The following is a 19,895-nucleotide window of genomic DNA, read 5'->3' on the forward strand; positions in this document are numbered from 1 at the left end:
GTACCAGTACAGAGGGATAAACCAACAAGTGATATATGTTTCAGAAAGATTGGATTTTTAGCATTTATAACAATGGTTATCCACTGTACTGCAGAGATGGAACGTAAGTCAATAAAAAAAATTGAGGTGGTGGTGGCAGCTGCAGAGAGGTATTTGGGTGTGCGAGACTTGACCTCAGAAGAGTTACAGGGTGTGTTATGTGGTGATGTCCCATCCTTTCAGGCCTGAGGTAGGACTAAATAGATTTAAATAGTGGAGTAGGGTGGTGGGTTTTTAGTGAGTGTAGGGTTAGATGGTAGGGTATTTTTTATTTTTTTCAAGCAATGTATAAGGGTGTTATACTCCAGTCTAGTAGGTGGCTATTGCAACATTTATTGGATGCCAACCGCCGTTAGACCTCATCGACGAAGAAGAACGTGTAGCAAAGATTTTTTATAACTAATCCAAGATCACTGCTTGTTGTTTCCGATAGAAACAATTGACTCATAATGGGCAGAACAAGCAAGGAGGTGGGCAGTCTAGCACAACCTATCAAAATCCTCTTGGCACGTTCTAGAAAATATTTGCATTTTTCAGTTAGTCAACGCCTACTCTGTGAAGTGCATGTGTGCACTACCTAAATTCACCTTTGCACTCCTAAACAACGCGATGTTTTAAAACTTTGGCAAAGTCTACAAAACGTAGTCCACTCTGTTCATAAAATATTATAGTTTTAAATACATAAAACTGTATTGAGATCAAATTATTCATCGATGAGAAAATGTGCATAATGTCGGTCACAATCCATCTAGTTCAATCTTCTCCCACTGCCAGCCATATTTGCTTGTGATTGGAAACGCCAAGCAGATGCTTCACATTTATACATCCGGTGAAATATCAGTGTCATTATTCTATCTGCGCATGGTGTTTCTTCTCGGATGTGACGTGTGAGGGTTGACTGTCAACATGTAAGATGGCGGCCCACCACAGACAGAATGCCGCTGGGCGAAGGAAAGTACAGGTCAATTGATATTTCTGTTATACAACTCTGTATACATGAAAATGCACACTATTCCAAATAGTGTGACAATGTGCACCACTAATCTTGGAAAGACGATGCAAATTGCAATCCAAGAATGCGTATCTCGTTACTGTTGACTCATCTCAAGCTAGCTAACGTACATGCTAGTTAGCTAGCATGCTAAACACACGATTTGAAGCGATTTGCTCGAACAAAGTAACTTAATGAACCTGAGTTGTGCGACAATTGTATTTAATCATTGTTGCATGTCTTAGGGTATGTGTAAATTGTCATTAAATTGATAATTGCGATTCTAACATGTTAGCTGGCTCCCAAGTGGCGCAGTGGTCTAAGGCACTGCATCTCAGCTAGAGGCGTCACTACAGACATTCTGGTTCGAATCCAGACTGAATCACAACCGGCCGTGATTGGGAGTCCCATAGGGCGGCGCACAATTGGCCCGGCGTCGTCTGAGTTTGGCCGGTGTAGGCCGTGATTGTAAATACAAATTTGTTCTTAACTGACTAACCCTAACCCTAGCTAAATAAAGATTTTAAAAAGCTGTGCCAGCTAGCTAACGTTAGCTAGGATCTTGAAACGTTAGCCTGTAGCTTACAAGCTAGCTAGCTAAAGATGCGGACTGATCCTCGATGAACTAGCTAGATAAGTTGATAAGTGAATGTCATGGAGCCTCAGCTCCTCAGCTTATATAGATTTTTCTATTGTGTTGTTGGCTGTACGTTTGTTTGTGTAACTGTGTTGTTTGTGTCGCACTGCCATGCTTTATCTTGGCCAGGTCGCAGTTATAAATGAGAAACTTGTTCTCAACTGGCCTACCTGGTTAAATAAAGGTAAAATAAAAACTTTGGGCCAAAGCGTTAGTCACGCATGCGCCAATGCTATAGCAGGGGTCTGTTCAGGCTATTATTGACCATCCCCCTCCAACTTTATTTGCAGGTATCTTATGTGATAAGAGACGAGGTGGAAAAGTACAATCGCAATGGGGTGAATGCTCTTCAGCTGGACCCTACACTGAACCGGCTCTTCACGGCCGGAAGAGACTCTATCATCAGGATATGGAGTGTCAACCAGCACAAGGTACTGTATTGTGTCCCAGTCACCCTTTGATAAATACGAATATTAGCATATCCCTATCCTAACCCTTTGTGAGCTGGTTTCCTGTATAATCTCCATTGAATGTGTTTTAAGACCACGATTAGGCTTAATCTGTGTTTGGGAAACCACCCCTGTCACCACTTATGTTAAGTGAATGTTATTTTACCATTGCAGGACCCTTACATCGCTTCCATGGAGCACCATACAGACTGGGTCAATGACATCGTCCTCTGTTGCAATGGAAAGACATGTGAGTATTGTTATGTTCCCCAGCAAGAAACCACAAATTGTCCCTCAAACAGAAGGGAGAACTAACAGACTAACAACCAAATCAGGTGGGGTTCTAAGTAAGTAGGTAGCCTTGCATGAGTGAGCCAGAACGGCTCATAGGAGCAGGAGCCTATCTCCTGTTTCTGTAGAGTGAAGTAGCTTAATGTACAAGTACACCCCCTGAACAGGACGCTAGTCTTTCGCAGGGCCTTACCCCCTATCTATCTCCTTAAAGCTGAGTGCCAAGCAGAGACACATCAAATCAAACTTTATTTGTCACATGCACCGAATACAACAAGTGTAGACTTTACTATGAAATGCTTACTTACTTAACCAACAGTGCAGTTCAAGATGAGTTAAGAAAATATTTACCAAGTAGACTAAAGTAAATAACAATAACGAGGCTATATACAGGTGGTACTGAGTCAGTGTGCGGGGGTACAGGTTAGTTGAGGTCATATGTAGGTAGGGGTAAAGTGACTATGCATAGATAATAAACAGAGTAGCAGCAGTGTACAAAAGGGAGGGGGGGGTCAATGTAAATTGTCCGGTGGCGATTTTATTAATTGTTCAGCAGTCTAATGGCTTGGGGGTAGAAGCTGTTGAGGAGCCTTTTGGTCCTAGACTTCGTCCCATTTTTACAGTCTTTGGTATGCCTCAGCCAGGGATTGAACTCAGAACCTTCCGATTTCAGGGTGGACACTAACCACAAGGCCACTGACTTGGTCAGGGTTCTAAAAGACACTCATGGTGTCCGCTGAAAGTTGTCTAGCAACAACAACTGGGACCTAAGACACCCATCATGAGCCCACTAAATTAGCCAAAGAGGCAAATAAAATAAAAATCTACCCCAAACTTAAAGACAGGAAGAAAACCAAAAGGTGGAGCAAAATGAAACCAGTTAAGATCAGATAAAATATAGTTTAATGATAAATAAATAAATCAAATATGGAGCACCAACCAAAGGTGCTAACTCTTTATATCTCTCAAGAGCACCAGGACATAGGTCAGCCACTCTTAAATATCACCTGTGCCAGCACAGGTGTAACACATACGGACTAACGAGGTGGAACCAATCGGTGCGCCCCACGTGCTAACGTCCAACCTTAAAATATAAATAGAAAAACCCAAAGCCTGTAACAGTATTGAACACCGCATAGCTTGTAGCAACATCCCAAACGACGACAGTCATTCCATCATTATCCGTAGCCTAATGTAGTAGAAACATTCTGATTTTATTATTCACTTTTTCAAATTCTTTCTTTCCAGTGATATCTGCTTCCTCAGACACGACAGTGAAAGTGTGGAACGCACAGAAAGGATTCTGCATGTCAACGTTACGAACTCACAAGGTGGTGCTTCTTCTTCTTCTACACTCAATATTTGGGCTTTGTGGTTCAGAAATATGTCCATTTACAGAATATTGTTCTGCTGTGGATATTGTGTGTATATTATCTGTGCATATTTTTAAACAGTATAATAGAGCTTTCCTATTTGAAAAACGAAGGAAAATGTGATTTTGTATTTCCCCCTGGCAGGACTGTGTGAAGACCAAAAAGTGATTTTGTATTTCCCCCTGGCAGGACTATGTGAAGACCACAAAGTGATGTTGTATTTTGTATTTCCCCCTGGCAGGACTATGTGAAGACCACAAAGTGATGTTGATTTCCCCCTGGCAGGACTATGTGAAGGCCTCAAAGTGATGTTGTATTTCCCCCTGGCAGGACTGTGTGAAGGCCACAAAGTTATGTTGATTTCCCCCTGGCAGGACTATGTGAAGGCCTCAAAGTGATGTTGATTTCCCCCTGGCAGGACTATGTGAAGGCCTCAAAGTGATGTTGATTTCCCCCTGGCAGGACTATGTGAAGGCCTCAAAGTGATGTTGATTTCCCCCTGGCAGGACTATGTGAAGGCCTCAAAGTGATGTTGATTTCCCCCTGGCAGGACTATGTGAAGGCCACAAAGTGATGTTGTATTTTGTATTTCCCCCTGGCAGGACTATGTGAAGGACACAAAGTGATGTTGTATTTTGTATTTTCCCCTGGCAGGACTATGTGAAGACCACAAAGTGATGTTGTATTTTCCCCTGGCAGGACTATGTGAAGACCACAAAGTGATGTTGTATTTTGTATTTTCCCCTGGCAGGACTATGTGAAGGCCACAAAGTGATGTTGATTTCCCCCTGGCAGGACTATGTGAAGACCACAAAGTGATGTTGATTTCCCCCTGGCAGGACTATGTGAAGACCACAAAGTGATGTTGATTTTCCCCTGGCAGGACTATGTGAAGGCCACAAAGTGATGTTGTATTTTGTATTTCCCCCTGGCAGGACTATGTGAAGGACACAAAGTGATGTTGTATTTTGTATTTCCCCCTGGCAGGACTATGTGAAGACCACAAAGTGATTTTGTATTTTCCCCTGGCAGGACTATGTGAAGGCATTGGCATATGCTAAAGACAAGGAGCTGGTGGCGTCAGCAGGGTTAGACAGACAGATCTTCCTGTGGGATGTCAACACACTAACAGCACTGACTGCCTCCAACAACACTGTCACCAGTAAATGTCATTTTATTGATTTCTACAATATTTAGAAGTTGAGTCCCATTGAGTTTAGAAACATCTCCACAGGCTGGTTTCGTAGACACAGATGAAGCCTAGTCCAGGACTAAATAGCATTCTCAATGAAGATTCGCCATTGAAAGACGTTTTGGTCCAGGACTAGACTTAATTTGTGTCTGGAGAACAGGTATTTGTTGAGGCAGAAATCAATCTTTCATACCGCAAAGCCTATTATTTTCCGATGCAGTACGTGCCCTTAAAATAATGTTTTTACAAACATAAACCTGTGCGCTGACTGTTGGAATCTAACCGTTGTGTGTGTGTGTGACAGCGTCATCCCTCAGTGGGAACAAAGACTCCATCTACAGCTTGGCTATGAACCAGATGGGGACAGTCATCGTATCTGGCTCCACTGAAAAGGTTGGAGGGCAACATTTTAGTCACCTTTTCTTCTTGCCAGGTTAAAGTTCATGTTTTATTTAAATTAAAACAATTCAATTTTATGTCTACAGTTTTGACGGCAGTTGTTGGTTGCCTTTTTGAAAGGTCACCTTTATTTACCAAGCACAAGTTCTATTGCATGTTTGTAGACAGTTGTCTCTTCAATCTGTTGACGTTTCATCAGGTCCTGAGAGTATGGGACCCTAGGACGTGTGCTAAGCTGATGAAGCTGAAAGGCCACTCCGACAACGTCAAGTCGCTGTTGCTGAACAGGGACGGCACACAGGTAAAGTATATCTTAAAACAGCACAGATAATACATTTTTAGAAAATGGTTCTTTAAAAAAAAAATGAAGTGAAATGTAAGAGGTTCTACCAGAACCAGAATAATGAATATTTTCTTTTTCCGTCTCAACATTTTTTGCTACATTGTATCTGATCCTCTATTACATGGACCCTTTCTGTTTGGTTGTCCATCAGTCTAACTCTCCTCTCTCTGTGGTTCCCAGTGTCTGTCAGGCAGCTCAGATGGAACCATCAGGTTGTGGTCTCTGGGGCAGCAGAGGTGTATCGCTACGTATCGGGTCCACGACGAGGGAGTGTGGGCCCTGCAGGTGAACGACGCCTTCACACACATCTACTCTGGAGGCAGAGACAAGAAGATCTTCTGCACCGATCTGAGGAACCCTGATATCAGAGTACTCATCTGTGAGGAGAAGGCCCCTGTACTGAAGGTAAGGGCATGGGACTCTTTGTTGTTAATAATATATGCCATTTAGCAGATGCTTTAATTAATCCAAAGTGATTTACAGTCGTGCGTACATTTCTACGTACGGGTGGTCCCGGGAATCAAACCCAGTATCCTGGTGTTGCAAGCACCACGCTCTACCAGCTGAGCTACAGAGGTGTGTGTGTGGTGTGTGTGTGGTGTGTGTGTGGTGTGTGTGTGGTGTGTGTGTGGTGTGTGTGTGTGTGTGTGTGTGTGTGTGTGTTTTTTTTAACCTGGGTCTGACAGGGGCTATCCCTCTCCTCCTCAGATGGAACTGGACAGGACAGCTGACCCTCCTCCTGTTATCTGGGTCTCTACCACCAAGTCATCTGTTAACAAATGGGTAAACAATAAGTATGCCATGTCTTTCGATGCCCTCAGAGATCATTCTAGGGCTTTCTATGTGTCAATTCAGTTAGTGTCAATTCTTTTATCTAAAAAAAAAAAAAAAGAAGATTTCTTAATTAATTTCTGTTGCAGTGTTTAAAGGGAATCCACAACTTCCGGGCGTCTGGGGATTATGACAATGACATCATCACTCCCATGACCCCACTGTGTACAACGCCTGAACAGGTCATCAAAGGTACGGCTTCGTTAGTGGGTGTGGAGTGATCTAACTGGATGTAGTTTTCACATGAATCTTAGTGCAAGCTGTTTGATGTCTTCACTTAAATAGATTCTCATAGTTAAAAAACAATCTCTTACTGAATGCAGTGGTTGTGAGGAGAGGCAGAAGTGACCCTAGTTTCTAACCATAAACTAGGCTTGGGCGATATATCGTTTATAGTGTATATCAGGGTATTTTGAAGTACCGACAGTATGATTTTCAATACACCAAAAAAGAAGTGTGTGTGTGTATAAGTTTACATACACCTTAGCCAAATACATTTAAACTCAGTTTTTCACAGTTCCTGACATTTAATCCTAGTAAAAATTCCCTGTCTTAGGTCAGTTAGGATCACCACTTTATTTTAAGAATGTGAAATGTCAGAATAATCGTAGAGAGATTTATTTCAGCTTTTATTTCTTTCATCACATTCCCAGTGGGTCAGAAGTTTACATACACTCAATTAGTATTTGGTAGCATTGCCTTTTTAAATTGTTTAACTTGGGTCAAACGTTTCGGGTAGCCTTCCACAAGCTTCCCACAATAAGTTGGGTGAATTTTGGCCTATTCCTCCTGACAGAGCTGGGGTAACTGAATCAGGTTTGTAGGCCTCCTTGCTCGCACACGCTTTTTCAGTTCTGGCTACAAATTGCCTATAGGATTGAGGTCGTTTTGAAATTCTAGGCAGAGTTTAGGCAGAGTTTCAAAGAAAAAGCCATATCTCAGACTGGCCATTAAAAATGAAAGCTTAAGATGGGCGAAAGAACACAGACACTGGACAGAGAAACTCTGCCTAGAAGGCCAGCATCTCGGAGTCGCCTCTTCACTGTTAACGTTGAGACTGGTGTCCAAAAAGACCAATCTTTATAGTTTTGCGGGGTATTATTTAATGAAGCTGGCAGTTGAGGACTTGTGAGTTGTCTGTTTCTCAAACTAGACACTCTTAATGTACTTGTCCTCTTGCTCAGTTGTATTACAAAACATTTATTTTTACTGCTCTAATTACTTTGGTAACCAGCTAACAGCAATAAGGCGCCTTGGGGATTTGATGTATGGACAATATACCATGGCTAAGGGCTGTGTCCAGGCACTCCGCGTTGCGTCATACATAAAAACAGCCCTTGGCCGCGGTATATTGGCCATATAACACCCCTCTTCGTGGTTTTATTGCTTAAATATATCACACACACACACACAGTGCAGTGACTCCTTGACACTTTACAAAAATAATTTACGGTAAAGCCTTATTCTAAAATGTATTAAATTATTATTTTTCCTTCATCAATCTAAAGGCCATACCCCATAATGACAAAGCAAAATGTATTATATTTGCAAAAAAAATTGGGCAAATATATTAAAAATAAACAAATACCTTATTTACGTAAGTATTCAGACCCTTTGCTATGAGACTAGAAATTGAGCTCAGGTGCATCCTGTCTCCATTGTTCATCCTTGAGATGTTTCTAGAACTTATTTGGAGTCCATCTGTGGTAAATTCAATTGATTGGACATTATTTGGAAAGGCACACACCTGTCTATGTAAGGTCCCACAGTTGACAGTGCATGTCAGAGCAAAAACCAAGCCATGACGTCAAAGGAATTGTCCGTAGGGCTCAGAGACAGGATTGTGTCGAGGCACAGATCCGTCTGGGGAAGGGTAACAAAACATTTCTGCAGCATTGAGGGCCCCAAGAACGCAGTAGCCTCCATCATTCTTAAATGAAAGAAGTTTGGAACCACCAAGACTCTTCCTAGAGCTGGCCGCCCAGCCAAACTGAGCAATCAGGGGAGAATGGCCTTGGTCAGGGAGGTGACCAAGAACCCGATGGTCACTCTGACAGACCTCCAGAGTTCCTCTGTGGAGATGGTTGTCCTTCTGGCAGGTTCTCCCATCTCTGCAGCACTACACCAATTAGGCCTTTTATGTTTGAGTGGCCCGATGGAAACCACTCATCAGTAAAAATCACATGACAGCCCACTTGGAGTTTGCCAAAATGCACCTAAAGACTCTCAGACCATGAGAAATAAGAATCTCTGGTTTAATGAAACCAAGATTGAACTGTTTGGCCTGAATGCCAAGCATCACGTTGGGTGGTGGTGGCAGCATCATGCTGTGGGGATATTTTTCAGAGGCAGGGACTGGGAGACTTGTCAGAGTACAGAGATATCCTTGATGAAAACCTGCTCCAGAGCGCTCAGGACCTCAGACTGGGGTGACCGTTCACCTTCCAACAGGACAACGACCCTAAGCACACTGCCAAGACAATACAGGTTTGGCTTCGGGACAAGTCTCTGAATGTCCTTGAGTGGCCCAGCCAGAGCCTGGACTTGAACCCAACTGAACATCTCTGGAGAGACCTGAAAATAGCTGTGCAGTGACGCTCCCCATCCAACCTGACAGAGCTTGAGAGGATCTGTAGAGAATGTGGTGGCATATTTCTGCTTTACCAAATGAGGAGAGTTACAAACTACACACCAGTCAGAGTTGTACTTAAACTACATCTTTAATAATAAAAGCTTTGCAATAGCATTTGACTTTCAACAATTCACTATTTCTAATGAACCGTTGAGAAGTACCAACAGAAAAGTACAAAGATCTTTTATAGCCAAGATACACCCCTCTCAACTTACACTGACGAACCACAGATCTTAGGAACAGTTCACAAAGGTTAAGATTTGTATGAAAGATATCTATAAAACATAGCAGACAGTTACTGCTGTGTCAACAGTTCTCATTGTAAAGACCAGTGTCTGGCCCCCTCACTCCAAAAGGGAACCGTCTCTCCCTGGTACGGCATAGAACAGAACCATTAGCTCATGTTATCTGGAATGCTCTTTAGGCTTTATCACCCCAAAGACATCGTAAATCTCCTCAGTCAGCGCTATCTCATAGAGGCCCATCCACAGTGGAACACACACACACAATACTCTATTCTATCGAATGTAACAACTATTATAATGTAATACAAGCATTATAACATAAAATTACAAGCATTATAACATAATCTTGCAATTTTCCACGACAAGAACAATGTGAGAAACACCAAATGCAGGTGTGCCAAGCTTGTAGCGTCATACCCAAGAAAACTCGAGGCTGTAATCACTGCCAAAGGTGCTTCAACAAAGGACTGAGTAAAGGGTCTGAATACTTATGTAAATGTGATTTTTATTATTTTATTTAAAATTTGCAAAAATTTCTACAAACCTGTTTTTGCTTTGTCATTGTGTGTAGATTGATGGGGGGGGGGGGACGATTTAATCTGTTTTAGAATAAGGCTGTAACCTGTTGGATTCTAAACTTTGAACATTGAGATATTAAAAGACATAATAGATCAGACGCATAGTATATAAAGGAGTGAGATCTGGAGAAAGACAGAGTGGCTGTGGAATGTGCTGGGTGGACGGGAGGAGATCAAAGGATCGCTATAGGGGAGGCAGATGGACATCTGTGGATTAGGCGAAGGAGGGGTTGAGGTCAGATCCCCTGAAGGGAGTAATAAGGGTTTACTATCCTGTTACCCTCTTCCTGTGGAACCATAAGATGTAAGGATTGGAGAGGAGTGTCCAAAGTAGGGAGACACAGTGGGGAGAACAAGTATTTGATATACTGCCGATTTTGCAGGTTTTCCTACTTACAAAGCATGTAGAGGTCTGTACTTTTTATCATAGGTACACTTCAACTGTGAGAGACGGAATCTAAAACAAAAATCCAGACAATCACATTGTATGATTTTTAAGTAATTTAATTTGCATTTTATTGCATGACACAAGTATTTGATACATCAGAAAAGCAGTACTTAATATTTGGTACAGAAACCTTTGTTTGCAATTACAGAGATCATATGTTTCCTGTAGTTCTTGACCAGGTTTGCACACACTGCAGCAGGGATTTTGGCCCACTCCTCCATACAGACCTTCTTCAGGTTTCTGGGCTGTCGCTGGGCAATACGGACTTTAAGCTCCCTCCAAAGATTTTCTATTGGGTTCAGGTCTGGAGACTGGCTAGGCCACTCCAGGACCTTGAGATCCCATCCATCCTCCCCTCAATACGGTGCAGTCGTCCTGTCCCCTTTGCAGAAAAGCATCCCCAAAGAATGATGTTTCCACCTCCATGCTTCACGGTTGGGATGGTGTTCTTGGGGTTGTACTCATCCTTCTTCTTCCTCCAAACACGGCGAGTGGAGTTTAGACCAAAAAGCTCTATTTTTGTCTCATCAGACCACATGACCTTCTCCCATTCCTCCTCTGGATTATCCAGATGGTCATTGGCAAACTTCAGACGGGCCTGGACATGCGCTGGCTTGAGCAGGGGGACCTTGCGTGCGCTGCAGGATTTTAATCCATGACGGCGTAGTGTGTTACTAATGGTTTTCTTTGAGACTGTGGTCCCAGCTCTCTTCAGGTCATTGACCAGGTCCTGCCGTGTAGTTCTGGGCTGATCCCTCACCTTCCTCATGATCATTGATGCCCCACAAGGTGAGATCTTGCATGGAGCCCCAGACCGAGGGTGATTGACCGTCATCTTGAACTTCTTCCATTTTCTAATAATTGCGCTAACAGTTTTTGCCTTCTCGCCAAGCTGCTTGCCTATTGTCCTGTAGCCCATCCCAGCCTTGTGAAGGTCTACAATTTTATCCCTGATGTCCTTACACAGCCTTCTGGTCTTGGCCATTGTGGAGAGGTTGAAGTCTGTTTGATTGAGTGTGTGGACAGGTGTATTTTATACAGGTAATGAGTTCAAACGGGTGCAGTTAATACAGGTAATGAGTGGAGAACAGGAGGGCTTCTTAAAGAAAAACTAACAGGTCTGTGAGAGACGGAATTCTTACATGACTTATGTCATGCAACAAAATGCAAATTAATTACTTAAAAATCATACAAGGTGATTTTCTGGATTTTTGTTTTAGATTCCGTCTCTCACAGTTGAAGTTTACCTATGATAAAAATGACAGACCTCTACATGCTTTGTAAGTAGGAAAACCTGCAAAATCAACAGTGTATCAAATACTTGTTCTCCCCACTGTATATATATACCTGTGATGGTGAGAAATGTTTTGTTGTCTGAATAGAACTGTAACGACCATTTGGGAAGAATTAAACTTGGTTAAGCTTCTCTAGTGTCCGTGAGTTATTTACTCTGAAAAATAAAACCCGAACAAACCATGGATAATGTCAAGGGGTCTGAGTGCTTTCCAATGGCACTGTATTTAAAATAAAATAAAAACAATAGTGCCCCTTGTGTGCACATTTGGTTATATCGTGTATGGTACAGAAGTGGTATGAAAATCTTAATACCGCCCAAACCTAGTTTTGCGACTTGTATGGTCTTAGGAGTGATCAAACGATAACTACTGTACATATTTGCTGTTGTAGGAGGGGCCAGTATAATTCAGTGTCACATTCTGAATGACAAGAGGCACATCGTCACCAAAGACACCAACAACAATGTTGCATCCTGGGACGTGCTGAAAGCCTGTAAGGGTGAGGACTTGGGGAAAGTAGAGTTTGATGAAGAGATCAAGAAGAGATTCAAGCAAGTCTACGTCCCAAACTGGTTCTCTGTTGACCTCAAGACGGGGGTAGGTTTCTAGGTTTATAACTTAATAATACTATACTTATTCAGTGTTTGAAAAGGTGAAGCTAGATAAGATCGGTTGATGTTGTTTCTCTCTCTCTGTGTTTTGCTGGATAAGATGCTGACCATCACGCTGGATGAGAGTGACTGCTTCGCTGCCTGGGTGTCTGCTAAGGATGCTGGCTTCTCAAGCTCCGATGGATCGGACCCAAAGTGTACGATTTTTAGGTTTTCATTTTTAATATAACTTCTTCATGCTGCATTAATGTTTTTATTTTTTTAGCTTTGCAATGTTTGTGTGTGTATAGTGAACCTTGGTGGACTGCTACTTCAGGCCCTGCTAGAGTTCTGGCCCAGGACGCACATCAACCCCATGGATGAGGAGGAGAACGAGGTCAACCATGGTAAACGGGCCTTGTTGTTGTTGTCAAAGTGTTCACCTGAGATACGGCTGTAGACGGCTATAGTGTTAGACATCCCATGTCGCAGGGTTAGGCCCAGAAAAAATGTCCATAGACTCACTATTTCATCATGGTATAGGAGCAGTAAAAAAGATTATAGTAACCTTTGACCTTGTCCAACCCCAGCAGCAGTGAATGGGGAGCAGGAGACGCGGGTACAGAAGGGGAATGGGTACTTCCAGGTGCCTCCACACACTCCAGTCATCTTCGGAGAGGCAGGAGGGAGGACTCTGTTCCGGTACATATCTACATTTTACGAAACCCATAGCTAGCCTGCTAATATTGTTGGACTCGCTAAGTCTAGGGATCTTAGGCCTAGCTACATGGTCTGTAACCTGACTCATAATGTCTAGGGGTCTTAGGCCTAGCTACATGGTGTTGTGTCTGTGACCTATCATTACATGTGGACTGTTATTTTATCAAATCAATTCTCTGTGTAATTTAATTACGCGATTAAACTAATCATGTGACTTTAACTAGGAAGTCAGGGCACCATGGAATAATGTTGTTTATAGAGTGGCAATTTCCTGAATATAACTCTTCAGATATTTTCATATCTTATCGATTAGTCATTCTCATTAATGTATTATTATTACCTCATCAGTTCCATTACTGAACGTCACGAACCCTAGCCTAAATTATGAATCAGCGATATATACATTTCCTTAATTATTTATTTACTAACTAACTAAATAATCACACAGAATTACATAAACAAACAGTGGCTATTTGGGTTACTACATGATACAAAGTAAAAGGCCCTAGTGGACAAATCCGATATGACGACTTGGTAGACAAAGGAAAGGGGTGGGGACCGAGAGCAGGAAAGACTAAATGGATTCACTACACAGTTGATAATTATATTAATTGAAATGCTAATCTTTTGCACATGAACGGCCCCGTTCATTCGAGAATAATTGCAATGTATGTCTTTGTCTTCTCTGTTGGAATCGCCGGTCCGTCTGCTGGAGAGTCAGTTCATCAGAGAGTCTCTGGTTAACTTCCCCAGAAGTCACAATATACTTTGTGGTTATAGTTTTCTGGGGGTGTGGCCACTGACTAGTTTAGCTTTTTATGAAAATTCATATTCTCATTTAGAAGATTAACATCACATTACATCTTTTCACAAATAGTTTCATGTTTAATCACATAGGTTTCACGATATTTAGAGGTAAAGCTGACAGCTGGGAAATGTACACTTTAAGAGATACAGTTGTGTGATTCCTGTCCTCTCTGAGGTCACCAAGTGAAACACACTCGTCATGACTGTCCCTTAAGTGTCCACGGACCACTCCCACATTCTCAACAATAAAAATATTTGTATAATTTTTCAAACTTTTGATGACCACGGGTCTCTTGTGTTCCACAGTTTACATTACAATCTCGAACACTACAGAGCATAGAGGCAGCGTATTTTATGACCGGCCATAAAACAGTTGACTTCCCGCTCTCCCCCTCTACGAGAGAGACCCACTGTAAACTGATCCTTCAGATCGTCACAGGAGAGTCATGACATTCCCCCTCTACGAGAGAGAGCACGCTGTAGAGAGGACCCACTGTAAACTGATCCTTCAGATCGTCACAGGAGAGTCATGACATTCCCCCTCTACGAGAGAGACCCAGTGTAACCTGATCCTTCAGATCATCACAGGAGTGTCATGACAATGGTCACGCCTAGCTACATGGTCTGTAACCTGACTCATTATGTCTAGGGATCCTAGCCTAGTTACATGGTCCTTAAGCTGAATGAATGTGCGTATTTGTGAGAAATCAGTGTACGAGGACCGCGTTGGATGCAGGTGTGCCCAGGGAGACGACAACCTTACCTTAGGTCCAGGGCCAGCTCTGTCTTTACCCCTTTGGGTCGGTGAGCCCAAGTGGATTATCATGTGGTGACAGAAACAAATATATACAGAAAGGAAAACTACAGACAGGCATGTCTAAACTAAAGATTCCAAATGAAAAGCCTCACGACCGCCAAGCCGACCAGCAGCCTCGCGACCGCCACGCCGACCAGCAGCCTCGCGACCGCCACGCCGACCAGCAGCCTCGCGACCGCCACGCCGACCAGCAGCCTCGCGACCGCCACGCCGACCAGCAGCCTCGCGACCGCCACGCCGACCAGCAGCCTCGCGACCGCCACGCCGACCAGCAGCCTCGCGACCGCCACGCCGACCAGCAGCCTCGCGACCGCCACGCCGACCAGCAGCCTCGCGACCGCCACGCCGACCAGCAGCCTCGCGACCGCCACGCCGACCAGCAGCCTCGCGACCGCCACGCCGACCAGCAGCCTCGCGACCGCCACGCCGACCAGCAGCCTCGCGACCGCCACGCCGACCAGCAGCCTCGCGACCGCCACGCCGACCAGCAGCCTCGCGACCGCCACGCCGACCAGCAGCCTCGCGACCGCCACGCCGACCAGCAGCCTCGCGACCGCCACGCCGACCAGCAGCCTCGCGACCGCCACGCCGACCAGCAGCCTCGCGACCGCCACGCCGACCAGCAGCCTCGCGACCGCCACGCCGACCAGCAGCCTCGCGACCGCCACGCCGACCAGCAGCCTCGCGACCGCCACGCCGACCAGCAGCCTCGCGACCGCCACGCCGACCAGCAGCCTCGCGACCGCCACGCCGACCAGCAGCCTCGCGACCGCCACGCCGACCAGCAGCCTCGCGACCGCCACGCCGACCAGCAGCCTCGCGACCGCCACGCCGACCAGCAGCCTCGCGACCGCCACGCCGACCAGCAGCCTCGCGACCGCCACGCCGACCAGCAGCCTCGCGACCGCCACGCCGACCAGCAGCCTCGCGACCGCCACGCCGACCAGCAGCCTCGCGACCGCCACGCCGACCAGCAGCCTCGCGACCGCCACGCCGACCAGCAGCCTCGCGACCGCCACGCCGACCAGCAGCCTCGCGACCGCCACGCCGACCAGCAGCCTCGCGACCGCCACGCCGACCAGCAGCCTCGCGACCGCCACGCCGACCAGCAGCCTCGCGACCGCCACGCCGACCAGCAGCCTCGCGACCGCCACGCCGACCAGCAGCCTCGCGACCGCCACGCCGACCAGCAGCCTCACAGCTCTGCCAGCTGGGACACTGACTGACGATCACCTGATGTGCTTATCAACCAGGCTCAGCATCTGGACATGGTTGCTGCTGCCCCCTGGAGGAAGGGATCGAAAAAGTGTAACCTGGGTAGTGTGTTTGTCTATGACCTAACACTACTATTATATAAATACATTTGATTGAGGGATTATCGAGAGAATTTTGGGAGCAAAATACATTTTGTTGAGGCTATATCATGCATGGGATCATTAATGAATCTGAGAATGAATCACTACTTGTCTTGCATCACCAGTTAAGACACACAAAAAAACAGTCCTGTTTGCAGCATCGATTTACTTCCCTGTACTGTTCTTCTAGTTCTCCAAGCTGTTCTAATGTTGAGTCTCCTGTTTCAGACTGTTGTGTAGGGACTCGGGTGGGGAGACGGAGTCTATGTTACTGAATGAGACAGTCCCACAGTGGGTCATAGACATCACCGTGGACGTAAGTACCTTTTCAGTCTTCCTTTGCTTTTACTCTTCTTGCCTCAGACTTCACTGAATTGACATTTTGCCCTCTTTTTCTATGTCCTTCAGAAGAACATGCCGAAATTCAACAAGATCCCGTTCTACCTTCAACCCCACTCTTCTTCTGGAGCCAAGACACTGAAGAAGTAACATTTTGATTTAGATTTTCTGTTTCAGGTTTCTTCATGAGAAATCACTACATTCCACACTTCCAAGTCCCTTTATTAATATTCGGCTTTGATGTTCTTACATGAATAAATCCTACACACACGATTTGACCTCTGTATATAAATGCACCGTCGACGTTTCCCGTCGTAAATCAAGATCCTACTTCCCTTGACACACATCCTTTTATTCCACTGTGTGTGTGGTGTGTGTGTGTGGTGTGTGTGTGTGTGTGTGTGTGTGGTGTGTGTGTGTGTGGTGTGTGTGTGTGTGGTGTGTGTGTGTGTGGTGTGTGTGTGTGTGGGGTGTGGTGTGTGTGTGTGTGTGTGTGTGTGTGTGTGTGTGTGTGTGTGTGTAGGGACCGTCTGTCTGCCAGTGACATGCTCCAGGTGAGGAAGGTGATGGAGCACGTCCATGAGAAGATCATTAACCTGGACACGGAGTCCCAGACCACTGCTTCCTCCTTGGCAGCCAATGACAAGCCAGGAGAGACGGAGAAGGACGAGGACATGGCCCTCATGGCCGAGGAGAAGATTGAACTGATATGTCAAGACCAGGTGGGGAAACCTCCCTACTCCTCATTCTTCTGTAGTTTAGGGAGGAATGAGGAAACATCTTTGCTGTTTTAGTAAAGATTATGGACTTCAGTTGTTGAAGGAGAAGTGTGTGTGTGTTATCTGTTGTGATTCCTAAGTATTTTGAAAAAGTCCACTACTTGACAGCTTCACTTTTGATGGTGGTTTGGGCAGTGTAGTTGGTTGCTTCGATGTTGATTTGAAGTTATTTTGGTTTAGTTTAACATGTCATATTACAGATTGCCGCAATGGTGATTTTGATTTAGTTAAATGACAGCGTAATAATGACAGTGATGACTGAAATAGATATCCACCAGATCCACATCCTGGTTGATCTTCTCTGTTCTCCCACAGGTCCTGGACCCAAACATGGACCTGCGAACTGTCAAGCATTTTATCTGGAAGAGCGGAGGAGACTTGACGCTTCACTATAGGCAGAAATCTACGTGAGGCAGACACCTCATTTAAGGGATAAAGAGACAGTTTCTTCACACATTCTAGCGTCCTCCATCTTCAGCCCCAATGATTGGCTGGCCGTGAGAGGGTAGGCGTATCACCCCACCCACTCTGTTTATCAGGGGCGTTATTTATTAGACACCGTATGGGAGAAACCTTGGACTAAATCTGAATTTATCCAATAAGAATCACTTTTTTTCCCCCTCTCTCCATTTGCCGTTGCGTATTAATAAAATTACAACCCAGAGGTTTGAGGAGACGTTTTCTCTGGCCATTTGAGCGAGGTGGGTGACTTCGTATCATAGGAAACTCAACCGGACAGACCGGTGAAGCCCGGAGACTAGTAAGAGATTCACGATGAATGGCGCTTCTTTCTGCAGACTGTGCTATAATGTATAGTGGAATGATCAATGAATCAAGTATTTTATCTAGCTCTATCTATGTAGGTTATTTAAAATGAAAAAGAATGTCATTTTTCCTTTGTGATGTCATAGTAAAATGGAATAGTTCGTTTCCTTTGTGATGTCATAGTCAAATGGAATAGTTTGTTTCCTTTGTGATGTCATAGTCAAATGGAATAGTTCTGGTAGTATGTCATTCATGTATATATGTGCTGTTTTGTTCTTGTACATTCCAGAAACAGCCCTTTGCTCCTTCCTTCACCGATACGATGTCCCAGTTCTCGCGTATGTTTTTACAATGCAGGAAACTTCTTCCAGCCATTGCTTTTCCCTCAATCCTATGCTTTTAGATCCATGATAGGGGGGGGGGGACTATGCAAGTGTATACTTCTGGGGGAAAGAGAGGCTACATCCTGATTCTCCACTCTAGGACCTGAAGTTTCTCCTTACCGTGTGACTTTACCAGGAGCAACTCCTGGCCCTAACTCCACCTACCTGGACAACTATTTAAGCCAATCATTGTTCGTCCCTGACTATGTTGTTGTTCATGGCTTATTTCTGTCAACCCGAATTAGGACTGACTGACTTCAGAGATTGAATATTTTTGTTGTAAATAACATGCATAAAGCATTCATGTTCTTTTTATTTTTCAGGATGCTATGTTTAAACATTTTTTGTACAGTTTAACAAGTCGGAGAAATTAACTTTGATCAAAGGTTTTTGATTCAATGTTTTTTTTTTTTTTTCCTCAGAATCCTGAGAAAAGCACACGATATCAAAAAGGACAGATTTCCTAGCCTGGTCCCGGTTCTGTTTGTGCTGTCTAGCCAACTTATAACTGTCATTGTCGACAATGATCTGGGACCAGGCTACAGATTTTCAAGTATGTTTGTAGTTGTCTAAGCAATCAGGATACAAACAAGGTATTTCTTAAATCACACATTGTAACATTGGGCATCTGGTGGACAAAGTTTACACATTTTAAAGTGAAATCTCCACCCAGACTTGTTTTATGATCATGAACCAATATTCACATCTTCCAAGAGGGCTATTGTATAATGTTTCTAGACAGTAATTGGTTCTAGGATGTTAGTTAAAAAAATAAAAATTCTCATACTACAGTGTTTATACATATAACTTAACTGCGTAACCAAATTGAAAATGTAATATGTAAAACCATAGATTGGATGGGATGCACACTTACTTGGGACGAGTGAAATAACTAGTTTGGGTAAATTGTCTTTATTTTTAGTTTGTTATTGACTTGTTTCCCCCCCCCCCCCCCACAAGAAAGGTGTGTATCAGTAATGCATTACTATGGTGATGAGTTAAGAGGAAGCGCCAGTAACTGTACACCATAGAAATAGAATGACTTTCTATGGTGTAGACAGCAAGACGTCGTATCCTACAGTATTTGTCCCCTGTTGGTTGTAACTACTGGTGGATGATGTATATTTTGGGCTTTCAACAGCATATTAAATTTGAATGTTTTTAATAGACTGAAAGTATTGTATTTGTTAACTGTCTCTCACATTTCACCATTCTCCCGCTTATAATGTATTAATATCATGCAATAACACCAATCAATCAAATGTATTTATATAGCCCTTTGTACATCAGCTGATATCTCGAAGTGCTGTACAGAAACCCAGCCTAAAACCCCAAACAGCAAGCAATGCAGGTGTAGAAGCACGGTGGCTAGGAAAAACTCCCTAGAAAGGCCAGAACCTAGGAGGAAACCAGGCTATGAGGGGTGGCCAGTCCTCTTCTGGCTGTGCCGGGTGGAGATTATAACAGAACATAGCCAAGATGTTCAAACGTTCATAGATGACCAGCAGGGTCAAATAATAATAATCACTGTGGTTGTAGAGGGTGCAACAGGTCAGCACCTCAGGAGTAAATGTCAGTTGGCTTTTCATAGCCGATC

The 19,895-nt window shown here is 44.2% G+C and overlaps 1 protein-coding gene across 3 annotated transcripts; it reads left to right on the forward strand.

Annotated features, from left to right (window-relative positions):
* The first annotated feature begins 891 nt into the window (after positions 1-891).
* Positions 892-19,473, forward strand: LOC129813545 (WD repeat-containing protein 48-like). Of its 3 annotated transcripts, XR_008753175.1 has the most exons (19): positions 893-1,000; positions 1,958-2,098; positions 2,291-2,366; positions 3,656-3,738; positions 4,813-4,942; positions 5,277-5,365; positions 5,571-5,672; positions 5,895-6,119; positions 6,423-6,497; positions 6,635-6,737; positions 12,135-12,340; positions 12,455-12,551; positions 12,645-12,740; positions 12,924-13,035; positions 16,261-16,348; positions 16,441-16,517; positions 16,895-17,093; positions 17,466-18,253; positions 18,721-19,473. XR_008753175.1 is itself a non-coding variant. In XM_055865842.1 (18 exons), the coding sequence occupies exons 1-18, from the start codon at positions 953-955 to the stop codon at positions 17,559-17,561; spliced, it is 2,040 nt and encodes a 679-aa protein (XP_055721817.1). In that variant the 5' UTR covers positions 892-952; the 3' UTR covers positions 17,562-19,473. The 3 variants fall into 3 exon arrangements, 2 of the variants coding, with proteins under 2 accessions (XP_055721817.1, XP_055721816.1); XM_055865842.1 differs by having other exon boundaries at positions 892-1,000; positions 12,927-13,035; positions 17,466-19,473; XM_055865841.1 differs by having other exon boundaries at positions 17,466-19,473.
* Positions 19,474-19,895: the final 422 nt, after the last annotated feature.

The sequence above is a fragment of the Salvelinus fontinalis genome, chromosome 17 (assembly GCF_029448725.1).
Source record: "Salvelinus fontinalis isolate EN_2023a chromosome 17, ASM2944872v1, whole genome shotgun sequence".
Classification (NCBI taxonomy): domain Eukaryota; kingdom Metazoa; phylum Chordata; class Actinopteri; order Salmoniformes; family Salmonidae; genus Salvelinus; species Salvelinus fontinalis.

Coding starts and splice junctions, on each gene's coding strand:
- LOC129813545 (XM_055865841.1), top strand. CDS start 953: ATGGCGGCCCACCACAGACAGAATGCCGCTGGGCGAAGGAAAGTACAG. Junction 12,741..12,923: donor GGAGAACGAGGTCAACCATG/GTAAACGGGCCT, acceptor GTCCAACCCCAG/CAGCAGTGAATGGGGAGCAG. Junction 17,094..17,465: donor AACTGATATGTCAAGACCAG/GTGGGGAAACCT, acceptor GTTCTCCCACAG/GTCCTGGACCCAAACATGGA.